General features: G+C 44.9%; 1 protein-coding gene across 2 annotated transcripts in view; it reads left to right on the top strand.

Moving 5' to 3' along the window:
• AMFR (autocrine motility factor receptor) overlaps positions 1-23149 on the top strand; it is a 50838-nt gene extending 27689 nt beyond the window's left edge. Inside the window, exons 6-14 of one of the 2 annotated variants that reach the window (XM_040408859.1) lie at positions 1877-2009; positions 2103-2236; positions 15668-15778; positions 18153-18343; positions 18455-18558; positions 18759-18839; positions 18953-19024; positions 19131-19315; positions 20743-23149. In XM_040408859.1, the coding sequence (XP_040264793.1) occupies positions 1877-2009; positions 2103-2236; positions 15668-15778; positions 18153-18343; positions 18455-18558; positions 18759-18839; positions 18953-19024; positions 19131-19315; positions 20743-20884 (1153 nt within the window). In that variant the 3' untranslated portion in view covers positions 20885-23149. Of the gene's footprint in view, positions 1-1876; positions 2010-2102; positions 2237-15667; positions 15779-18152; positions 18344-18454; positions 18559-18704; positions 18840-18952; positions 19025-19130; positions 19316-20742 lie in introns of both variants that reach the window. The other variant, XM_040408857.1, reaches the window with a different exon arrangement.
• Positions 23150-23602: the final 453 nt, after the last annotated feature.

The following is a 23602-nucleotide window of genomic DNA, read 5'->3' as shown; positions in this document are numbered from 1 at the left end:
GGAGAGTGTCCTTTTTCTCTGGGAGGAGAGTGTCCTTTTTCTCTGGGAGGAGAGTGTCCTTTTTCTCTGGGAGGAGAGTGTCCTTTTTCTCTGGGAGGAGAGTGTCCTTTTTCTCTGGGAGGAGAGTGTCCTTTTTCTCTGGGAGGAGAGTGTCCTTTTTCTCTGGGAGGAGAGTGTCCTTTTTCTCTGGGAGGAGAGTGTCCTTTTTCTCTGGGAGGAGAGTGTCCTTTTTCTCTGGGAGGAGAGTGTCCTTTTTCTCTGGGAGGAGAGTGTCCTTTTTCTCTGGGAGGAGAGTGTCCTTTTTCTCTGGGAGGAGAGTGTCCTTTTTCTCTGGGAGGAGAGTGCCCTTTTTCTCTGGGAGGAGAGTGCCCTTTTTCTCTGGGAGGAGAGTGCCCTTTTTCTCCTGCAGCTGGTGGCAGTTGGAGAATGGAACTGAGCATGTGCATCCTCCTCAGTGAAGTGGACAGAGAAATTTCAGAATGAGCAAACAGCAGGTGGCGCTATACAGATAGACTGCACATTTCTCCTCAGGCAGTGACTGCTGCAAAAGAAATGTGGCTTTGCATGTTAACGGCATGACTTTCCAGTAGCTCCTCACTATGCCTAATAGAGGGGTGGTCCTATGCGGAGTACCCCCTCTTTAACATCCATATGTGTTTTTAGGGGGTATCCTAATGGGACAAAGCTTTAATGGCAAACACAGTGACAGTAACTGCACACCTCCAAGCTCTATGTAGAGGAGGACCAGCTCCTGTCAGACACCGTTGGCAGCAGTTATCTCTTGGGGAAATAAAGGATTATACATGTTGAAATATGATTCTTGTTTTTTCCCAGCAGCAGACGTCAGGGAACAACTAAGCCCACAAGAAACCTCTAACCTTTTCATATATTTTTTATTATTTTTTTGCAACTTTTATAAGTGTATCTTATGCACACCTTGGGGGAGATTTACTAATCAAAACTCAGCAGATTTTTGGTGCAATTTGCTCCCAATGACTACCGTACTTGCTTTCCAGCACTTTTTTTTTTAAAAGTGTTTTAGATGCTCTTTATTTTCTGCTTGTGTGGAAAGGTTTGTTGCCTGTTGGAAAGGGGCTTCGCTTAAACCGGTTGTTCATCCATGAATATTGATGACCTATCGCTAGGAGAGGTCATCAGTATCTAATCGACGGGGTCTGACACCCGGGACCCCCACTGATCAGCAGTTTGAAGACGAGGCAGTGCTCCAGTACTACTCCCTCTTCATTACACAACACTTCATCTCAGTGCAGTGTATTGATGAGTAATCGTTCCAATCAAGTGAATAGAGAAAGTACTTGTAATTAAACTATGCCGCCACACCACAGGAGATGAGGTGTAGTCTAAAGACCAGGAAGCAGCTCTCACATGGACCTCCTCCTTGTCAAACAGCTGATCAGTGGGGGTCCCGGGTGTCAGACCACCACCGATTAGATACTGATATCTAATATTAATAGATGAAGCCCCTTTCCAACAGGCAACAAACATTTCCACATAAGCAAAAAAAAAAAGCATGGGTGGGTCTCCGACCCCTGGCAGCACTGCCAGTCAGCTGTCTGAAGAGGCTGTGGCATTTGTGCCACGTCCTCTTCACTGTTTAACTGCACGTCGTCTAACTTGTAGCGGCAGTGCAGTGTAATTGGAACTGTTTGTCCCTTTAACGTGAATTGGATAGGTCATCAATATACTAGCACTGCGCAAGCCCTTTAAAGACGCATCAGCCATTGATATCTCTGGCACATCTTTAGACTTTATCAGTTAATCTTCTCCAGAGAACTCGCATCCTTCCCTCACATGTCGTTGACTTCTGCTGTGAATATCTACATTTCCTACAATAAAATAACATATTTTCTTGCAGCTATGTGATTCACCTGTGGGACCTTAATCATGAGGGAACGTGGGAAGGCAAAGGGACTTATGTATATTATACAGATTTTGTGATGGAGCTCAGTCACCTTTCCATGGACCTGATGCATCATATTCACATGTTGGTGAGTGACTTATTTCCTTCTGACCTGATCGGTAAAGAAAGAAGTATGGTTCTTGCTTATCTGTCTTTTTTTTATTTATTTTTTCTCCTTAAGCTATTTGGCAACATTTGGCTTTCCATGGCAAGCCTGGTCATCTTCATGCAACTGCGTCACCTTTTCCATGAACTGCAGCGCAGACTCCGCCGGCACAAAAATTATTTGCGGGTTGTTGGGAACATGGAGGCTCAGTAAGTTTATTTTTTTTCCATCTAATCTCTGGCTATTAATATGAAACTTCATGTGGAGATGTCCCTAAGGATGTTCCATCAAACTCCAGTATATTGAAGCCAAAAAGCTTACAGGAGGCGGCACAGTGGGAAGGTTGAGAGGATAAGCATTTTATGACACCTCTTTTATGAAAACTCTTATTAGTTTGATATTGCAGTAATCATGCTGAAATGCGCCTTAAAGGTATTGTCCTTTTTATTGCACAGTGAATGCCGTAAAAACAAAACCCAATGATAGAAAACAGCCGACTGTAGAGCTGGCCTTACACAATAAACTTTTGTCAGATAAACCTGCCGAAAACTGAGTTCGGCCGGCACACTAAGGCTACTTTCACACCTGCGTTAGGTGCGTATCCGTCTGGTATCTGCACAGACGGATCCGCACCTATAATGCAAACGCTTGTATCAGTTTAGAACGGATCCGTTTGCATTACCATGAACAAAAAAATAAAATCAGTTTTTACTTACACTGAAAGTCAATGGGAGGCGGATCCGTTTTCAATTGCACCACATTGTGTCAGTTAAAACGGATCCGTCCCCATTGACTTACATTGTAAGTCAGGACGGATCAGTTTGCCTCCGCATTGTCAGGCGGACATCAAAACGCTGCAAGCAGCGTTCTAGTGTCCGTCTCCTCCAGAGTGGAATGGAGGCGGAACGGAGCCAAACTGATGCATTCTGAACGGATCCTTATCCATTCAGAATGCATTGGGGCTAAACTGATCCGTTTTGGGCCGCTTGTGAGAGCTCTGAACGGATCTCACAGGCGGACCTAGAAACGCCAGTGTGAAAGTAGCCTAATGTGTATCAAGAGCTCCCAACTCTATCCCAACAGATGATGTCGGAGGACACAAGGATCGGATTAAATTAATATTTTTACTCTATTCTTTTGTTATCTGGGAAGATAAGTCTCCACCAGAACTGACAAGCAGAGGCTTTCTCTGCTCTATCCATAGCATATGCAAACATGTTTCGCTGAGCCTAACTTGTATGGGGAAGCCAGGGGGGACAGGAGGCTATTGAATGAGTAAAGGCAGCTTGCAGGTAAAAAAGCTATGGCTTTTGGAAGGTGACGGGTTAAAAAAAACCACACAAATTGTCTCAGTCCTCAAAGAGGACCTGTAATCCTTCCTGACATGTTTTAGTAACTTCTTGGATCCCCCATGTATTAACAATTCTGGGGCAATTGTTCTTATTAGTCCGTGTTGTACCATTCCTTTATTATTCTTGCTAGAAGTGATGAATAAATGACTAGCAGTTTGCAGTAAAGGTCCAGCTGGGTGTTACCAGTTGGTGGGGGTGTCCCTACACAGCCTGACACTGATTGATTGGATAATACAACGAAGAAAAACCGGCACTCCAATTTCCTTTGCTCAAAAGGATTTATTGGTCACTCATGTGACGCGCATTTCGACACTCACAGGTGTCTTTTTCAAACAGAAAGTGAGCAGCAGACTGAGCACCCGCCGACTAACGCGCAGTGCTGCCTGACCTCACCATACACTGATTGGATAATGTCAGACTGTGCAGGGACCCCTTCCCCCCCTCCTTCCCATCTGCTAACACCCAGCATATATGTACCTACATTGCAAACTGCTAGTCATTCATTCATAACTTCTAGCAGGAATAATAAGGTACAGTATGGTACAACATAGAGCCATAAGAATAGATGCTCCAGAATCTTTATTACATGGGGAATGCAAGAAGTTACTAAAACAGACATGTTGGGGGAGGTGACAGGGTCTCTTTAGGGGTTACTTATTGTTAAAAGCAAAATTCTCATTTCCCTCAGTCAGCAGCTGATTTATATTGGACATATTGTGGGTTTTTCACTTTTCCTCTGTTTGCCTTCTGAAAGGCCCTACCTGATGTGAAGTAAGAGTGGTGCTGAATGCATTGATCCAATCAGACTTATTTACCTGCAGCGACCCCCTTCTTCTCCCTGATGATGTTTGACTGTAACATTAAAAGAGAAACTGCAGGGGGCGGAGCTTGCCAATGGCGGAGTGAGCAGCACACTGCCTGAGCTCCTGAGCACCGCCGGCATTTACAGCCCCATATAGCATCCAGAAGCCCACAGATTTTTCATGGGTCGCAAGAGGGGCACAGCTAACACCCCGGCACCCGCATCACGAGAATCGGGGGACATCACAAAGTTCCTGTGCCCGTCCAGCCAGCCTGAAAGCCTGAGATCCGGCGCCACAACCTCCAAGATGGCGGAGCAGGCGCGGGAAACGAGCGCCTCTACTCCTCTGACTAGAGGGAAAACTGCGGCCCTCACCTCCAGGAACCAGGGGGAACATAGCACCGGAGGACCTCCGGTTTCATATGCAGCAGTGGCAGCAGCGGTGAGTCCTACCTTGGGGTCCGTCCCTTCATCGCCAGCCTCCAGGGGTTCAGAGGCCTATTCAGGCCCACAGCTCTCCCACCACAGCTCCCCTGCCTTGTCGGCTGCCTCCAGTAGATCGCCCACTGCCCTCTCCCATGAGGATGACTGGGACTGGAAGCTCCATTTAAAATCCCTTCCCACTACTGCTGAGGTAGATGCTTTGCTCAGCAGGATGGAAGCTTCCCACAAGCAAGATATTGCGGCCTTGCATCAGGATATCAGGCATGTGGGGCAGAGGGTAGAGGAGGTGGAGAACAAACAGGAGCAGATCTTTAATACTCTGGATTGTCACCGTGCAGTCATTAATGAGCACGCTGCTCAAATGCAGGACATTCTAACCCACATGGACGATATTGAAAACCGCAATAGGAGAAACAACCTCCGAATAAGGGGGGTCCCTGAATCTGTAGAAGATCTGCCATCCTGGGCGCAACGCCATTTTGCCTCACTTTTGGAAATTAATCCGGACAGGATCATTGAGATAGATCGGATCCATCGGGCGCTGGGCCCAAAATCAACGGACCTGAAACGTCCCAGGGACATTATTTGCCGTATTCACTTTTACAAGGAGAAGGAGTCCATCCTCAAAGCTGCTCGAGCTGCGGCTGGCCCTGAATCGGGCCCGAATACCATCCAGATCCTCCCGGACCTAGCACGCCGCACCTTACAACTTAGGAAGGCCTTGAAACCGCTTCTATCCACACTCAGGGACAATGAGATCCTGTATAGATGGGGGTATCCCTTCCAGCTCTCGGCCAAGAGAAACGGGAAGTCTGCTACGTTCAAATCTCTTGAAGACCTCCCCAGATTTCTGGCTACACTAGATCTCCCCGCGGTGGAGCTGCCTGACTGGCCCAGACCCCTCATGGTGCCGCCCGTTAGTGATCGTGAAGAATGGCAAGAGGCGATCCCGAAACCGCAGAGGCATCCCAGACGCCATTCCAGACCACCTGTTTGAGCCTAATTGGCTTTCGTGGGACTTCACATATTATCCCAATGCGCTGGTTCAGTGTATAGTATTCATGTTCTAATGTTTTATGCTATATGTTATATATCTTTGATATTCCTTTTTATATGCCGGGGGTCAGTGGGGCTGCTGCCTTGCCCTTGACCTCTCCTCCCCTCGTTAGGGGTATCGACACCTGGTGTCGAACGTGACTATAGTCACTTACTAGTCTACCTCGGAGCCATAGTTTTTGGCTCTCTCTTATAGGAGGTTTTTCTTTTGTTTTGTTTTTTTTCTTTTCTTTTTCTTTGTTGTTTTATCTGCGTGTTGCTTGTTAGTCCTTGTCTCTTTCCTTTTGTTTGGATCCTCGTGTTCCCTCCCCCACTTAATCCAGTTTCCTCTCAGAGGTCGGTAAGATGTCCCCTCTCTCTTTTTGTACGTATAATGCCAGGGGCCTAAATAAACCAGAAAAACGTAGCCAGATTCTATATCGCTTTCACCGGAAGCGGGTCATGCTTATTATGTTCCAGGAGACCCACTTTAAGCTTGCCTCGGTTCCCAGGTGTGACCGTGGGTATTACACGACTTGGTTCCATAGTCCCAACCCCGTCAAAAAAGCAGGAGGTGTATCTATTGCATTCCATAAATCTTTTCGGCCTACGATTTTGGCTACAGATATTGATAGTAGGGGGCGCTATGTATTCCTCAAGCTGTCTGATGGTCCACGTGTATACACGGTTGCTAATGTCTATTTTCCCAACCAGGGGCAGATTCCATATGGCTCCAAGATTCTCAGGAAACTGGCTCGCTTTGCAGATGGATCCTCTATCATCCTGGGCGGTGATCTGAATATGGTGATGGACCCGGATCTGGATTCTTCGTCTGGTAGGTCAGCTATCTCTCCGACATCCCAGCGTTCCTTTAGGGAAATCCTGTCCTCTCTCCGCCTTGTAGATCTCTGGAGGGTGCTGCATCCGGGAGTCAGAGATTTCAGTTTTCATTCTTTAGCCCACAATAGCTATGCCAGACTAGACCATTTATTTATTTCACAATCTTTGCTTGAGGAGGATCCACTTAGCTCAATGGATGGCTTCCTTTGGTCTGACCACACTCCAGTGTATGGCCTACTGAGATTTCAGCAGACGCCTTCCCGTCCCTTCACGTGGAGATTGAATGACAATCTTCTTAACGACCTGGTGTGCATGTCAGACATTAGGAGGGCCATCTCTGAGTTTACAGTTAACCACCAAACAGACCCCTCTCCCCCGCCGATTAAATGGGAAGCCCTTAAGTGTGTGCTCAGGGGGATTTTCATATCTCATGGCGCTAGACTCAAAAAGGAGAAGTCCGCTAAACTCTCCTCCCTACTTTCACAACTCGACGGGAAAGAGACCTCAAATAAATTGACCCCCTCTGATCAGTTGAAAGCTGATATCTCGCTGCTCCGCCAACAAGTAATTCAAATTCTAGACCAAAGATCACTATGTTTGCGTGATAAGGTAAAATTTGGATTTTTTGAATATGGCGATAAAAGTGGGAAGTGGCTTGCCAGAGCTCTACATCCTAGGTTACCCCAGACCCAGATATCCTCACTTAACACATCCGACAAGGGAATTGTTTATGCTCCATCCGAAATCTCATCAGAATTCCGCACCTATTATAGCTCTCTTTATGACTTGAACACAGGGAGGGACTCAGCGTCTGCTTCCTTTACACAGGATACTAAAGATTATCTAGACCAATTCGGCCCTGAAAAGATTCCTAGCGTAGATTCTTTGGCGCTGGAAGATGACTTTTCATCCCCAGAAATTGCGGGAGTTATAAGAGATCTCAAAAATGGGAAAAGCCCAGGCCCAGATGGCCTTACCCCACGCTTTTATAAGCTTCTTATAGATGAGCTATCCCCCTTATTACTCGAATCTTTTAATTCCATAGCAGTGGGAACCCCCTTCCCTCCCCAAACTTTACAGGCCCATATAACGGTTATACCTAAACCTGATAAAGATCCCTCTTATTGCTCCAATTATAGGCCTATTTCTCTTTTAAACGTGGACCTAAAGGTGTACGCTAAATTACTAGCCTTACGATTACACCCCCTCATCCCGAAGTATATCCATCAGGAACAGGTGGGCTTTGTCCCGGGCAGGGAAGCTCGAGATAGTACCTTGAAGACCTTGGGCATCATAGCTAGAGCTAGGAATACTAGGTCTCCTCTGTGTTTACTTTCAGTGGATGCAGAGAAGGCCTTTGACAGGGTCAATTGGGGCTTCTTAACCTTAACCCTGGAGCATTTAGGACTCGGTTCTAAAATGATTAAACGTATTATGGCTCTCTACTCTTCTCCCTCAGCTCAGGTAAGGGCTAATGGCCTTTTATCCACACCTTTTGCTATCAAGAATGGTACACGCCAGGGTTGCCCCTTATCCCCCTTCCTATATATTCTGACCATGGAATCCTTAGCTAATGCACTGCGCAATAATCAAGATATAAAGGGGGTGAGAGTTGGAACTAAGGAGCATAAACTTTCCCTTTTTGCCGATGATTTGCTTCTCTATCTCTCGGACCCCAGAATAGGCCTTCCTTCGGTCCTGCGGGAATTTGAGAGATTTGGGAGGCTTAGTAACTTCAAAGTTAATATCCAGAAATCTGAAATCTTGAATATTTCGTTACCACGCAGGGAAATTTCTCATGTTAAAGAAAGCTTCTCGTTTAAAGTAGCCTCGGACTCGATTCGCCACTTAGGCATTAACCTCCCAGCAAACCCCAATCTCCTCTTTCAAATGAACTACAAACCCTTATTTAGGAAGGTAGAGGCTTCTCTCCAGAAGTGGTCCCCCCTGCAGATTTCTTGGTTTGGTAGAATAAATGCCCTAAAGATGGATATCTTACCCAAATTCCTCTACCTGTTCCAGACTGCCCCGTGTATTATACCAAATAGTTTTTTTGCCCAATTGCGGTCATTAGCTTCTAGGTTTATCTGGAATGGCACTAAGGCCAGGGTGAGTTACAGAGTTTTATCCAGAGCGAAGAGTGTGGGGGGAGCTGGCCTTCCTGACTTCCAGGCATATTTTAGAGCTTCCATTTCTAATTGTGTTCTAGACCTTATACACAAACGATCTCTGAAACTTTGGGTAGACATAGAACACACCCTCGAGCCCCATATGGTACCTGGGATATTTTGGCTCCCTATAGCAACACTAAATAGCCTTCTACATACTCTTTGTTCTCCCCTACTTCAGATCCTGATCAAACTATGGAGTAGATTTGCCTCCAAAATCAAGTTAATCTCCGCACCGGGTCCTTTGACGCATATTGTGGCTCATCCTGGCCTCCCCTCACAGATCAAGAATCTCCCCTTCTTCCGCACAATTCCCCCGCCCCGGATCCTAATTAGGGACATCTTTAACAGCTCAGGGCTCCTACCTCTCGTGGATCTATCACACATATTCCAAAACTCCCCGAGCCGCTGGTTCCACTACTTTCAACTTCGTAGCTTCTTGGGCTCCCTGGCTCCCGGATCGCAGCTGTCTGCCCCTCTGACAAATTTTGAAAAGCTCTGTGTTGCCAACACAGGCCCAGATCATGGTATTTCTTTGATATATGGCTTGCTGGGTGCCGGTGGAGATGGGGACCTATCACTCGTTGAACAGATGAGAGGTGTTGGGTTTGCCTCTGGTTGGGAGAGTGAACTGACGTTCTCCCTGTCCTCTGAGCAATGGAATCGTTCCCTCTTATTTACGCATAAATCATCCAGGTCCTGTCGTTTACAGGAGTTGAACTATAAGATCCTTACTCGTTGGTATAGGACGCCGGTTAAGTTGCATCATTTTTATCCATCGGTCCCCAACACCTGTTGGCGGTGCCATTCAGAGGTTGGTTCCATGCTACATATCTGGTGGGACTGCCCTGGGGTCGCCCCTTTGTGGCAAGATGTTTTTTCTCTGTATAATGCACTTTACCGGTCTACTATATCTCCCTCCCCTTTGATTGCCCTGCTCTCTATATTCCCGGGTAGGATCAAACATGTCAAAAAGGGAGTACTTAAAACATTTGTCCTTTCTATGAGACAGATCATACCACGCCAGTGGAGATCCTCAGACAGTTTGCAGAGAATTACGTGGATACGTGCCCTGGATGCCTTATTCAGGATGGAAGAAATGGAAGCTGAGGCCTGTAACCAAGTCCAAACATTTGCACTAACCTGGGAACCTTGGAATCAATTTAGGAGCTCCTCTCGTTTTCAAACCTGGTTGGTCTCAGGTGACTGTACCTGGGATACGTGATATGATGTCTTGTCCTTTCCCCTTCCCCCCCGCCCCCCCTACTTTCCACCCCCCCTCCCTCCCCTGTCTTTTGTTTCGTCGTGTTTTGTTCTTGTCTGTCCCCCTGTCTCTCCTAGGTTAACGATTTAATCTGTTTCACTTAAGAGTTACATATTAGTAGCCCTTTGTTCAAAACGCCATCACTGAGTATCTCAGGATTGTGTCCTAAGTTCCTTTTGCCTTCCCTTTCAGTAGTCAAGGTTCTTCATATCGTACTGTATGTATCTAATATTGCTGAACCTCTCCTTTAGCATTTATTTGATGGCATTTGTTTTCTCTGGTCTTCATGGTTGCGTCCCAGAGAAATATGGTGGTCTCTGAATCCATCTGTGCACTTTATTTTATGTTTTACATGGTCTTGGAAATGGAATTGGAGATATACTTTTCATACAATGTCTTGGTTGCTATGTATGATTGTTGTGTTCTTTTTCTATTCAATAAAAATAGATTCAACACTAAAAGAGAAACTGCAGCTGCATCCCCCTCCTCCTCCTCCTCTGGACAGACTTCTGGGGGACAGTGCTGTTTTGTGGCCACATAGAGAGCCTGCAGGCAGAGAAGGTGGCTTACAGGTTGCTGGAGGGTGATGAAGATGTCGCTGCCCCCTAATAAGATATATAAATAGTTTTTTGTACTACTACAATCGTTTACAGTTTTAACCCCTTAAGGACTCAGCCCTATTTCACCTTAAGGACTTGGCCATTTTTTGCAAATCTGACCAGTGTCACTTTAAGTGCTGATAACTTTAAAACGCTTTGACTTATCCAGGCCGTTCTGAGATTGTTTTTTCGTCACATATTGTACTTCATGACACTGCTAAAATTGGGTCAAAAAAGTTAATTTTTTTGCATAAAAAAATACCATATTTACCAAAAATTTTGAAAAATTTGCAAATTTCAAAGTTTCAGTTTCTCTACTTCTGTAATACATAGTAATACCCCCAAAAATTTTGATGACTTTACATTCCCCATATGTCTACTTCATGTTTGTAGCATTTTGGGATTGATATTTTATTTTTTGGGGATGTTAGAAGGCTTAGAAGTTTAGAAGCAAATCTTGAAATTTTTCAGAAATTTACAAAAACCAAATTTTTAGGGACCACTACAGGTCTGAAGTCACTTTGCGAGGCTTACATAATAGAAACCGCCCAAAAATGACCCCATTCTATAAACTACACCCCTCAAGGTATTCAAAACTGATTTTACAAGCTTTGTTAACCCTTTAGGTATTGCACAAGAGTTATTGGCAAATGGGGATGAAATTTGAGAATTTCATTTTTTTGCCTAATTTTCCATTTTAACCCATTTTTTCCACTAACAAAGCAAGGGTTAACAGCTAAACAAGACTGTATCTTTATTGCCCTGACTCTGCCGTTTACAGAAACACCCCATATGTGGCCGTAAACTACTGTACGGGCACACAGTAGGGCGTAGAGTGAAAGGTGCGCCGTTTGGTTTTTGGAGGGCTGATTTTGCTGGACTGTTTTTTTGACACCATGTCCCATTTGAAGCCCCCTGATGCACCCCTAGAGTAGAAACTCCATAAAAGTGACCCCATCTAAGAAACTACACCCCTCAAGGTATTCAAAACTGATTTTACAAACTTTGTTAACCCTTTAGGTGTTGCACAAGAGTTATTGGCAAATGGGGATGAAATTTGAGAATTTCATTTTTTTGCCTAATTTTCCATTTTAACCCATTTTTTCCACTAACAAAGCAAGGGTTAACAGCCAAACAAGACTGTATCTTTATTGCCCTGACTCTGCCGTTTACAGAAACACCCCATATGTGGCCGTAAACTACTGTACGGCCACACAGCGGGGCGTAGAGTGAAAGGTGCGCCGTATGGTTTTTGGAAGTCAGATTTTGCTGGACTGTTTTTTTGACACCATGTCCCATTTGAAGCCCCCCTGATGCACCCCTAGAGTAGAAACTCCATAAAAGTGACCCCATCTAAGAAACTACACCCCTCAAGGTATTCAAAACTGATTTTACAAACTTTGTTAACCCTTTAGGTGTTGCACAAGATTTAATGGAAAATAGAGATACAATTTCAAAATTTCACTTTTTTGGCAGATTTTCCATTTTAATATTTTTTTTCCAGTAACAAAGCAAGGGTTAACAGCCAAACAAAACTCATTATTTATGGCCCTTATTCTGTAGTTTACAGAAACACCCCATATGTGTTCGTAAACCGCTGTACGGACACACGGCAGGGCGCAGAAGGAAAGGAATGCCATACGGTTTTTGGAAGACAGGTTTTGCTGGACTGGTTTTTTTGACACCATGTCCCATTTGAAGCCCCCCTGATGCACCCCTAGAGTAGAAACTCCAAAAAAGTGACCCCATTTTAGAAAGTACGGAATAAGGTGGCAGCTTTGTTGGTACTAGTTTAGGGTACATATGATTTTTGGTTGCTCTATATTACACTTTTTGTGCGGCAAGGTAACAAGAAATAGCTTTTTTGGCACGTTTTTTTTTTTTTTGTTATTTACAACATTCATCTGACAGGTTAGATCATGTGGTAATTTTATAGAGCAGGTTGTCACGGACGCGGTGATACCTAATATGTATACCTTTTTTTTATTTATGTAAGTTTTATACAATAACTTCATTTTTAAAACCAAAAAAAGTTTTAGTGTCTCCATAGTCTAAGAGCCATAGTTTTTTCAGTTTTTGGGTGATTATCTTGAGTAGGGTCTCATTTTTTGCGGGATGAGATGACGGTTTAATTGGCACTATTTTGGGGTGCATATGACTTTTTGATCGCTTGTTATTACACTTTTTGTGACGTAAGATGACAAAAAATGGCTTTTTTTACACCGTTTTTTTTTTTTTTTTTTTTACGGTGGTCACCTGAGGGGTTAGATCATGTGATATTCTTATAGAGCCGGTCGATACGGACGCGGCGATACCTAATATGTATACTTTATTTTTATTTATGTAAGTTTTACACAATGATTTCATTTTTGAAACAAAAAAAATCATGTTTTAGTGTTTCTTTAGTCTGAGAGCCATAGTTTTTTCAGTTTTTGGGCGATTATCTTGGGTAAGGTATGATTTTTGCGGGATGAGATGACGGTTTGATTGGTACTATTTTGGCGTACATGTGACTTTTTTGATCACTTTTATTACCTTTTTTGGGAAGTAAGGTGGGCAAAATTTCAATTTTCTCATAGTTTTAATTTTTTTATTTTTATGGTGTTCACCGTGCGGGGAAAGTAACATGACCGTTTTATAGATCAGGTCGTTACGGACGCGGCGATACCTAATATGTGTAGTGTATTTTATTTTTTTTTATTTTTATTCAGTGATGAATGTTTTTTTTTTTATCTTAACTTTTTTCACTTTTTTTAACTTTTTTTTTGACCCAGACCCACTTGGTTCTGGAAGATCCAGTGGGTCTGATGTCTGTATAATACAGTACAGTACAATATATATTGTTCTATACTGTATTTTACTTACACTGAACAGATCTATGCTTTCAGCATAGATCTGTTCAGCACCATGGACAGCAGGACGCCTGAGCAGGCGTCCTGTTGCCATGGGAACCTTCCCCGTCTGCTCAGAACTTCGCAGACGGGGAAGGGTAAGCACGGGGCTAAGGGGGGCTCTCTGGGGGCTCTCTCCCTCTCCATCGGGGGGCTGCAAAGGCACAGCAGCCCCCCGATGGAAAGGGAGGGAGCTCCCTGACCGATGACAGTTAACTTTTTCCATACAGCGGTCCGTACGGACCGCGGTATGGAAAGGGTTAAACGGCTGACATCTTCACAGATGTCAGCCGTTTATACCAGGGTGCCAGCAATGTGCTGGCACCCTGGTACAACCACTAGAAGCCAACGATCATTCATGGGGAGGCGGGCGGGGGATCGCGATCCCGCCTGCCGCACCGCCCGCCTCACGCACCGCCCCCACCGCATGCGACACCCCCCCCCGGCATAAAATCGTGCAGGGGTGCAGGGGGGGGTGAAAAATATTGATTATAGGCACTCAAAAGTTTCTGATCCCCGCGGTCAGGGACCGCGGGCATCAGAAACTGCAAAAAGCGCAGCAAACCGCAGGTCTGAATTGACCTGCGGTTTGCTGCGATCGCCGACACGGGGGGGGTCACATGACCCCCCCTGGCGTTGTCACAGGATGCCGGCTGAAGGATTTCAGCCGAAATCCCGTTCCGTTTAACCCCTCGGGCGCCGGAATACTGAGTTCAAGCTAGGACGTACCGGTACGCCCTGAGTCCTTAAGGACTCGGGAAATAGGGCGTACCGATACGCCCTGCGTCCTTAAGGGGTTAAAGGGAAACCTAACTTATTGTATACAAAGGTTTATTTTCTTGGGCTTAAAGGGGCTTTCCAGGAGTTTTTTTTACTGATGACCTAGCCTTTGGATAGGTCATCAGTATCTGATAGACACTCGGGGCCTCTGCCGATCAGCATTTGTAGCACAGCGGTCTTCTCCAGATTTTCCTAGGCTGTGTGACATCACATTCATTGGTCACATGGCCTAGGCACAGCTCACCCCATAGAAGTGAATGGGGCTCAGTGTGATACCAAGCAGAGCCACTATACAATGTGCTGTGCTTGGTGAGCAGAGAAAAGGCTGCGGCATTACTGCGAGTAGTGGGGCCTTCTCAAATAGCTGGTCAGTGGGGGTCCTGGGTGTCAGACCCCCACGATTAGATACTGATGACCTACTTGGAGGATGGATCATCAGTATTAAAGTCTCGAAAAACCCCTTTTAACACATTCATTTCAACATTTTTCACAGTTTCTGACATTTACTCCTAGTTCACATTCCATCTGTAAGGTCACTTGGGGTCACACTAGATCACATTCCCAGTGGCTCAGAAGTTACATGTGTAACTGCTCAAAGGGCTTACTTTTTGGAGAAATGTCCTTTAGTCTGATGACACAAAGATAGAGCTGTTTTGCCTTAATGTCCATCTTCATGTATGGGGTAAAAGGGGAGGCTTTTAAAGGAAATGTGTCACCAAAAATGTTATCTGCCAGATAGTAGCACCTCTCCTTTTTTTATTTTCTGATTTTATAGATTTTTTTTTAATTCTATTTTCTGAACATGATTATGGGGGTGGCCATCTTTCCTAAGCATGATTATGGGGGTGGCCATCTTTCCTGAGCATGATTATGGGGGTGGCCATCTTTCCTGAGCATGATTATGGGGGTGGCCATCTTTCCTGAGCATGATTATGGGGTGGCCATCTTTCCTGAGCATGATTATGGGGGTGGCCATCTTTCCTGAGCTCTTCTAAACAGCATTAGGAAAATTGCTGTACAGCAGCCCTATGCTCCATGAGCAAGGAGTCCTGCAGACCTGAGCGAGTTACACCACTTCTGTCAGGAGAAATGGGCCAGCAACTTGAGCAGCTACCCAAGACGCTTGACCCAATTAGAGCATTTAAAGGCAATGTCACCAAATACTAAGCATGTGACTGTAAACCTCTGAGACACTGGGAATGAAATAATGAAAGAAATAAAAGCAGAAATAAATCATGGTCTCCGGTATTATTCTGACATCTCGCATTCTGGAAACATACCAGTGGTCCTGATTGTCACTAGGGTTAATTGCCAGGAATTGTGGAAAAACTGACTTAATGACTATGGCCAAGGTGCATGTGAAGGTCTGCTCTCACCTGTAAATAATAGCTCCTGAGTTCAGCACAGATCGCGCCAGTGCTCCTATTACAGACCCGGTGCGTAATGCTATTTTTACTTCCAATAGCTTTGCAGTAGCCACTGCTGAGGAGCTGGAGGCCAATAACGATGACTGCGCCATCTGCTGGGATTCAATGCAAGCTGCACGCAAGCTACCCTGTGGGCATCTGTTTCACAAGTAGGTGGTATACTCTCTATTACTTTTCCTATTACATTGAAAAATCTGAATTGATAAAGAGTTGGTGTTAGTCAGCTGAATCCAACAGTGTTAGGCTACATTCACACGTCCGTGGTGTGTTGCGGACCCGCAAATTGCGGGTCCGCAACACACCAGCCCGTCACCCCCATAGAAATGCCTATTCTTGTCCGCAAGCTGCGGACAAGAATAGGACATGCTCTATCTTTTTGCGGAGCCAAAATCGGGGCCGCGCTCCGCAATTGCGGCTGCAGACAGCACACTGTGTGCTGTCCGCATCCATTCCGTCCCCATAGAGAATGAATGGGTCCGCACCCGTTCCGCAAAATTGCGGAACGGATGCGGACACATTTTGCGGACGTGTGAATGGAGCCTTAGGGCTGTATTACACCAACTGATTATCTGACAGATTTTCTGACCACAATGATTGGTCAGATGGCAGTTTACACACACAGATCTTTTTTTATACACACCAACTATTGGTCTAATTGGACAGATAATTTGTTGGTGTAATACAGCACTTAGTTTCTTTGTTTCTAGGTGCCTCTGAACCCCAAAAAATAACTTATTTTATGCAAATTAGCCTCTTGGAGCAATGGGGGTGTTGCCCCTACTCCTAGATGCTCCGTTCTCCCTCCTCATCTTGATTGACAGGGCCAAGCAGTGTTCACATTATCCTCCCTGGCCGTGAGTTCAGTGAAAATCTCACACCTGCTCCGTTCCATTCAGTGGTGCTCTCCAGCCACGGACTTCCTCACTGCACCCCACAGTCTTCTGGGTGTACTGTGACGTATGCGGCGTAGTAAGGAGGTCCGCGACCAGCAAGCATCATTCCTTTTACTATGCCTGTGCTGCACACTGAAGGGCACAGTGCAGCTGTGTGATTTTCACTGTACTCATGGCCAGGCAGGATGATGTGAACACCGCCTGGCCCTGTCAATCGAGATGTGCAGGGTGCAGCAGGAGAAGGGAGAACAGAGCCTCTAGACGTAGGGGGCAACCTTATTGCCATCATTGCTCCTAGAGGCTCATTTGCATAAAATAAGTTATTTTTTTCTCTAAAACGGAGGAACCTAGAAAAAAAGAGGCCAAGGCCTCATGCACACGAACGTTGTTCGGGTCCGCATCCGAGCCGCAGTTTTTGCGGCTCAGGTGCGGACCCATTCACTTCAATAGGGCAGCAAAAGATGCGGACAGCACTCAGTGTGCTGTCCGTATCCGTTGCTCCGTTCCGTGGCTCCGCTAAAAAAAATAAACCATTAATATCAAAGGCTGTCCGTGCCATTCCGCAAATTGCGGAACGTGCACGGACGCCATCCGTGTTTTGCTGACCGCAAAACACACCACGGTCGTGTGCATGAGGCCTAACACTGTTAGCTTCAGCTAACATTAGCATATGTCTTATGTCAGCCAGTTTACTAAGCATGTTTCTGATGAGAGAAACCTTTAAAGGGCATCTGTCAGCAGATCTGTACCTATGACACTGGCTGACCTGTTACATGTGCACTTGGCAGCTGAAGGCATCTGTATTGGTCCCATGTTCATAGGTGCCCGCATTGCTGAAAAAACCTCTAGGAGCAATGGGGGCGTTGTCGTTACACCTAGAGGCTCTGCAACTGCCGCACCCGCTACACTTCGATAGGGAGCGGTAGTTGCAGAGATAGCAGAGCCTCTAGGTGTGACGGCATGCACAACACTTGGTCATGGTATTGTAGGTTAGCCATGTTCACTACATATTTTTTTTTTTCCTTTTTAAAGAGTAACTGCCTTTTCATTTTTTGTTTTGCGAATGTGTAGGGACAAAGACAGGGAACATTTTTGTATATAATATACTTTTATTTAGGGAAAACGTTTATTTGTGGTAGAAAACTGGGGCTGAAATGTTCCTTAGCAGCGCTCTTTCAAATGAGTGTTTCTAAGGGACATTCGTCTTCTATCAGCATAGCAGAGACGGACTGTGCGGGAGCCTCACAGCCTAGTGGGGACAGGGGCCTCATGTGTTTAAAGTAAATATACATTTCCCCTTTTTATAAAATATGAACTTGTACACTATGTGTATGCTGACTGACCAGCGTGGCTTGCGCTGTCAGTGAGCTGCTTTACCCTGCACTCCCAGCGTGCTGACTAATGAACCTGCTGCCGGGATCAATGCCTTATATACTGTATAGCAGCTTCCCCTGCCTGTAGTGACCACTTACCGCTCGGTCAGGCATTGATCCCGGCATCTGTACCGTATATTACAAAAAAAAAATCCCGGTCACTGTCCCTACACATTTTAGCAAAAAAATAAATAAAAATGAAACGGCAGTTACGCTTTAAGTTCTGAGATGACAAAACTCTGCTGTTGTCTCCACAGCTCATGCCTCCGCTCTTGGCTGGAACAGGACACTTCATGTCCCACTTGTAGAATGTCTCTCAATATGGCTGATGGCACCAGACCTCGTGGAGCACAGCCGAGAGACAACATAGATCAAAATATGATCCCCCTAACCGTGACAGAGGTGCGACCCCGCCTCAATCAGCACAATCACTTCTTCCATTTTGATGGTAAGAATAGTGTTAGTGGCTTTCTGCTCTGGTTCATTAGACTGGAGTCCAAAGATGTTATCTAGATGTGAAGATGAGACTTATCAAATTCTTTCTCTGAAAAAAAAACAGGTTCAAGGTTTGCAAGTTGGCTGCCAAGTTTCTCAGTTGAAGTGATGCACACAACAAATATCATCGGAATTGCTCAAGCAAGTAACTCTCAGCTAAATGCCATGGTATGTACAGTATGGAGGGCAATGAACTCGTTTGCCATACTTTTCTGGAGCAATAACACTTAGCTGTGATGTTTTAGAAATTCACTATGTGAGTGATGACCTGTCGTGTGGTGGTAGATACAAAATATGTGCTCCTATCTCCTCAGGCCCAGCAGGTTTTAGGCATGTTTCCTCAAGTACCTTATCACCTGGTCTTGCAGGATCTGCAGATTACTCGCTCTGTGGAGATCACTACGGACAATATTTTAGAGGGACGCATTCTAGTGCCTTTTCCCACACAGGTGAGTGTTTTTAATAAGAGTTGAATCAAAATGAAATATATAGAATACTTTCAGAAGGTTATGGCAAAGCTATGGAAGAAAATAAGCCATATTTGTTATATATTGTCTTGCAGAGGTCTGATGAGCCCAGATCGGACGGGTCTTCTGAAGCTAATGAGCAACAAGAAAGTAATAGAGATGTCCAGGTAAGGACTAAGCCTGACCTCTGCTTTTTCTACATTGAGGAGCTGCACATACATTTGACAGCAGGCCTGTTTTTGGTACCATGTGTATACTTTTGTCTTTTCTCAGACCGAGCGAGTTTCATTGAACTTGACCCCAAGTATGGAGGAATACGGAGACTTCATTGAAGCAGAGGTACAGCCCACTGATGCAGAAGACTTTGAGGCCAGAGGCAGCCGGTTCTCCAAATCTGCAGAAGAGAGGCAACGAATGCTAAGCCAAAGGAAGGAGGACGTGGTGCAGCTGGCAAGAAGGTAAATAGGAGCACATATAAGATCATACTCATTAACGCTTAAAAGTTGGAAGTCTAACTTCTGATACAGATTTTTTGATTTACTCTTCCTGTTTACATGGAGAGAAGCGTTTGTTATTACGAGGCTATTCCATTTTAAATTCAGGCCTTTATAAGTTGTGGAAGGGTAAATGAAATGTGTAATCAGCTACAAGTTACTCTATACACTTTCCAGTAATTGATCTGTCCCATTTTGTGTGCTTCAAACTTAAAGGAGTTGTTTGACATCCAGTGTAAAGAGTGGCCGGCTGGAAAGTGTTTGAAACACAGTAAATGTACTCACCTTTTGAAAGTACTGTTGTTTCGGCTCCAGGGCTCCCATCGCCACCATCTGCTGGGGCCAAACAGTGTCCTCAACAGTGATGTGTGCGCAAGCGGCACGTGACCACTGAGCCTCTGCAGTCATGTGCCATGAGGGCACACATCACCAGTGAGGCCATTATTATTATTATTATTATTATTATTATTATTTATTTTTTCAAACACTTTCCAGCCAGTCATGCATTTTTTTGACGTTGGACAAGCCCGTTTCATTAGGTTGTGTTCACATATCTAGAATGCAAAATTGGTACTGGGCTTCAAGGAGGACCATTGAGAACCAGTCTAACATGACACAAAAAAGTAGCAGCACTTAAGAATCTATAGCAAAAAGTCTCTATGGTGGTGGTGCCCGCAGTGTTGGATACCAGTCCGTAGCATCCCCAAATCATCCAGAATAAATCAAAAATAAAACTGCAGCACTCGCCGGTCTTTAATTCATGCTGGTTTATTCCCCAAAAAATAGCAATTTTTGGTGAATAAAGCAGCATGAATTGAAGACCGGCGAGTGCTGCAGTTTTATTTTTGATTTATTCAGTTTAAGGCTACTTTCACACTAGCGTTTTGGCTTTCCGTTTGTGAGATCCGTTCAGGGCTCTCACAAGCGGTCCAAAACGGATCAGTTTTGCCCTAATGCATTCTGAATGGAAAAGGATCCGCACAGAATGCATCAGTTTGCCTCCGATCAGTCACCATTCCGCTCTGGAGGCAGACACCAAAACGCTGCCTGCATGTGGTGCGGAGCAAGACGGATCCTTCCTGACACACAATGTAAGTCAATGGGGATGGATCCGTTTTCTCTGACACAATAGAAAACGGATCAGTGCCCCATTGACTTTTAATGTTGTTCATGATGGATCCGTCATGGCTATAGAAGACATAATACAACCGGATCCGTTCATGACGGATGCATGTGGTTGTATTATGGTAATGGAAGCGTTTTTGCAGATCAATGACTGATCCGCAAAAAACGCTAATGTGAAAGTAGCCTTACATTAGAGCCATTTCTGCTACATACAGTGTACACATTCATAGATTTCTTTCTTTCTCTTTTTGGTGGTGTTCTACCAGGCGCTATCTCAACAGAACTTCAGACGATGGTCCTTCTACGTCCTCAGAAAACGAGGTTTCGGACTCTGTTGCCCTCCGCCGGCGTATGATGGCAGCCGCTGCCGAGCGCAGGATTCAGCTGCAGCAGCCGCCTCAGGAATGACCCGAGCACACGCATCACCTGGCCTTGATCTTTGTGCACACGATGCACACATCAGACTTGTTCTGACCCAGCACCTTTCTCTAGAGCTGCTCCAGCTCGACGGACAGAAATAATCTTTTGTAAAATGTATTGTTTTTCTTCCTCGCAGGCCTGAGGGGTCTGATAATAGGCTCTGATGAATTAGATGTTTTTTTTTGCCGATCTCTCGACCAACAACAAGTATGACTGATCCTTGAGGGAGAAAGATGACAGTATTTTAGACAGAGGAAGAAGCCTCTGCAACCTCTAGATCTTAAAGTAACACGAGAAAAAAAACAACCCGTCCTCTTATGAATTTCCTCAGCAGCAGCTTACGTTTTGGCGATGTTTTTAGATGAGGACCATGCCAATTTTATTCATGGCTACCCCATAACCATGCATTTGTTTACAATGTTTGCAGATTAAATGTGTATTAAATATTCATGTCCCACTTTGATGAGAGTAGAGAACCCTGCAGGTCCGTTAGAACCTGACCAGAAGTAACACTTTATAAGACTTGATGGATGATTATCTGACACTCGGTTGTGTTCACAAGCATTTGAGGAGGTTCTGTTGCTTTCCCGGACTAGATCTAGTGCAGGGTTCTGTGGGATTGGTTAGGGGCAAGAAATGCAAGCGATAGCAAAGGTGTTTCAGATTAAAGGTAAGTAGCTAATAAGGAGTTGGTTTCTGTGCAGTGCGGCTTCATAGAGACTTGGTCCTGACAAATGTGGTTCTGCTCCTGCAGGGTCACTTTCTTCTGCCATGGCTTATGTTTCCGGTATAAGTGGAAATCTCCAATGTCATATGAACAGAATTACTGTTTTTTATTATTTTCTGTTAAAGGGATCCTGTCAACAGTTTTGTCGATGGGAAACTGCTGACGGACACAGCGGCAGTGGACAGCAGGTAATACGCGCCCCGTCTCTGCTTTTGATCAATTAAGTGCTGAGAAAATGAACATTGAATGCCAAAGGTGCCGCTCCCACAAGTGCATTGTGGGCAGGCCAGCAGGCTGCAGTCTTCAGGCTCAGTATGAGGGGCACCACAACCAGGAGACGCCTACAGCTGTCACTCACAGCACAGTCATATACGGAGCCTGAAGCATTGCAGCCTGCGGGCCAGCCCCCAGTGCACTTGTGGGAAAAGGCACCCACGTCATTCAAAATAAATTTTTACAGCAGTCCATTGATTAAAAGCAGGGGCAGGTTTGTATGAATTCCTGCCCATACCTGTGTCTGTCAGCAGTTCTTAATCAACAAAGTGGCTGACGGACTCCCTTTAACTCCATTTGTCTGTATTCTGTACTCTCTCCAAAACCATGTGTTTTACATATAGTTTACCCGATTTGACATTGTACATTGTTGTATCTGTTACAGGAGACGCAAGACGTACATTTGGTCCTTAAATAAACGCACTTGACAGACTAGTGCGGGACCCAAGTGGGCAGACATGACACAAGGATGGAAAGAGAATCCCTGTGCCGTACACCACCCCCTTAGGCCCTGCACTAGACAAAATGCAGGGTATTCGTTTTTTCTAGTGTTATGAAGGCTTCATGCACACAACTGTATTTTTCATCCATGTGGTGTCCGCATTTTTTACGGATGGCATGCCGACCCATTTATACGGGGACATGCACACATCAGTGTTTCTTGGGGATCCATTTTTCAGTTCTGGAACATGTCCTATTCTACAAGGAAAGCAGACAGACAGATACCCGTATTTTGCAGACCGAAATATGGACACAGCCATGTACCCATGTGTTGGGTATCTGACTTTATTTAGCATCTCAAGAAAGTTCAGCCTGGTCCATTACTGACCCAGTATTGGAAAAGCAGTTCATGGGAACCTATAGGGGAAGGTGGGCATTTATTTCTGACCTGTATTTCAATGGAAAACAGGAAAATATAATTTTGATAATTAAAAAGAAAAACGGATGCCGAAGGATGAGATCAGATTAGCTACAGAAAAATTATTAGTTTTCTTCTCTGCCAAAATCGCTCAGTAAAGTCGTAAAACTGTCATCCCAAAAAAAAGTGTGCACTTGGCCTAAGCTAGCAGCAGAGAGCACTCATACATTTACAGCACACGAATGTGCATTGGAGACTGAGCCTGGCTGCTAGAAACATTTTTTTATTTAATTTTTTTTTCAGATGCCTTTGCCATCACAGGATGCCTTGTGATTTGGCTACTGCAATGTCTGGATTTTATTCTTATAAAAAATAAACTTTTAATCAGTGTTAATTCTTTGCTTGCAGTGACATTTATGTTACAGTCATGAGGGGTGTTCACAGCTCAATTTGTATGCAATCCCCCATTGCTTTAAGGTATCTGCTTGCTGACAGTGAATTGGGAGTATTGTTTACATGCAGAGGCTAAAAGCACCCGTGGACCTAATATTGCTAAGAGGCTTATAAACCCTGGGCAATCCTGTGTGATCCAGATATATCAGCATATAGGTCTCCTGCCCTGATATTACCTTCTCTAAAACACTGTAGCAAACAATCAGCCTGGAATCCAACTTATACTCGCAGAGCTTTGGATACAAGCATAATAATTTCCTGCTGTGAGGCGGACTAGATCTGCACCAGGTTTTAATTGGTAAATGACTTGTTGGGGAAGGGGGTCAAATTTCTTTTGAAAAGGTTCTCCAAAACTTGGCAGGCAAGGGCACTGTAGATGACGCAGCAGTGACGT

Source organism: Bufo bufo, chromosome 10, assembly GCF_905171765.1.
Source record: "Bufo bufo chromosome 10, aBufBuf1.1, whole genome shotgun sequence".
Lineage (NCBI taxonomy): Eukaryota > Metazoa > Chordata > Amphibia > Anura > Bufonidae > Bufo > Bufo bufo.
The sequence above is the reverse complement of the archived record's forward strand: the minus strand, read 5'-3'. Positions and strand labels throughout refer to the sequence as shown.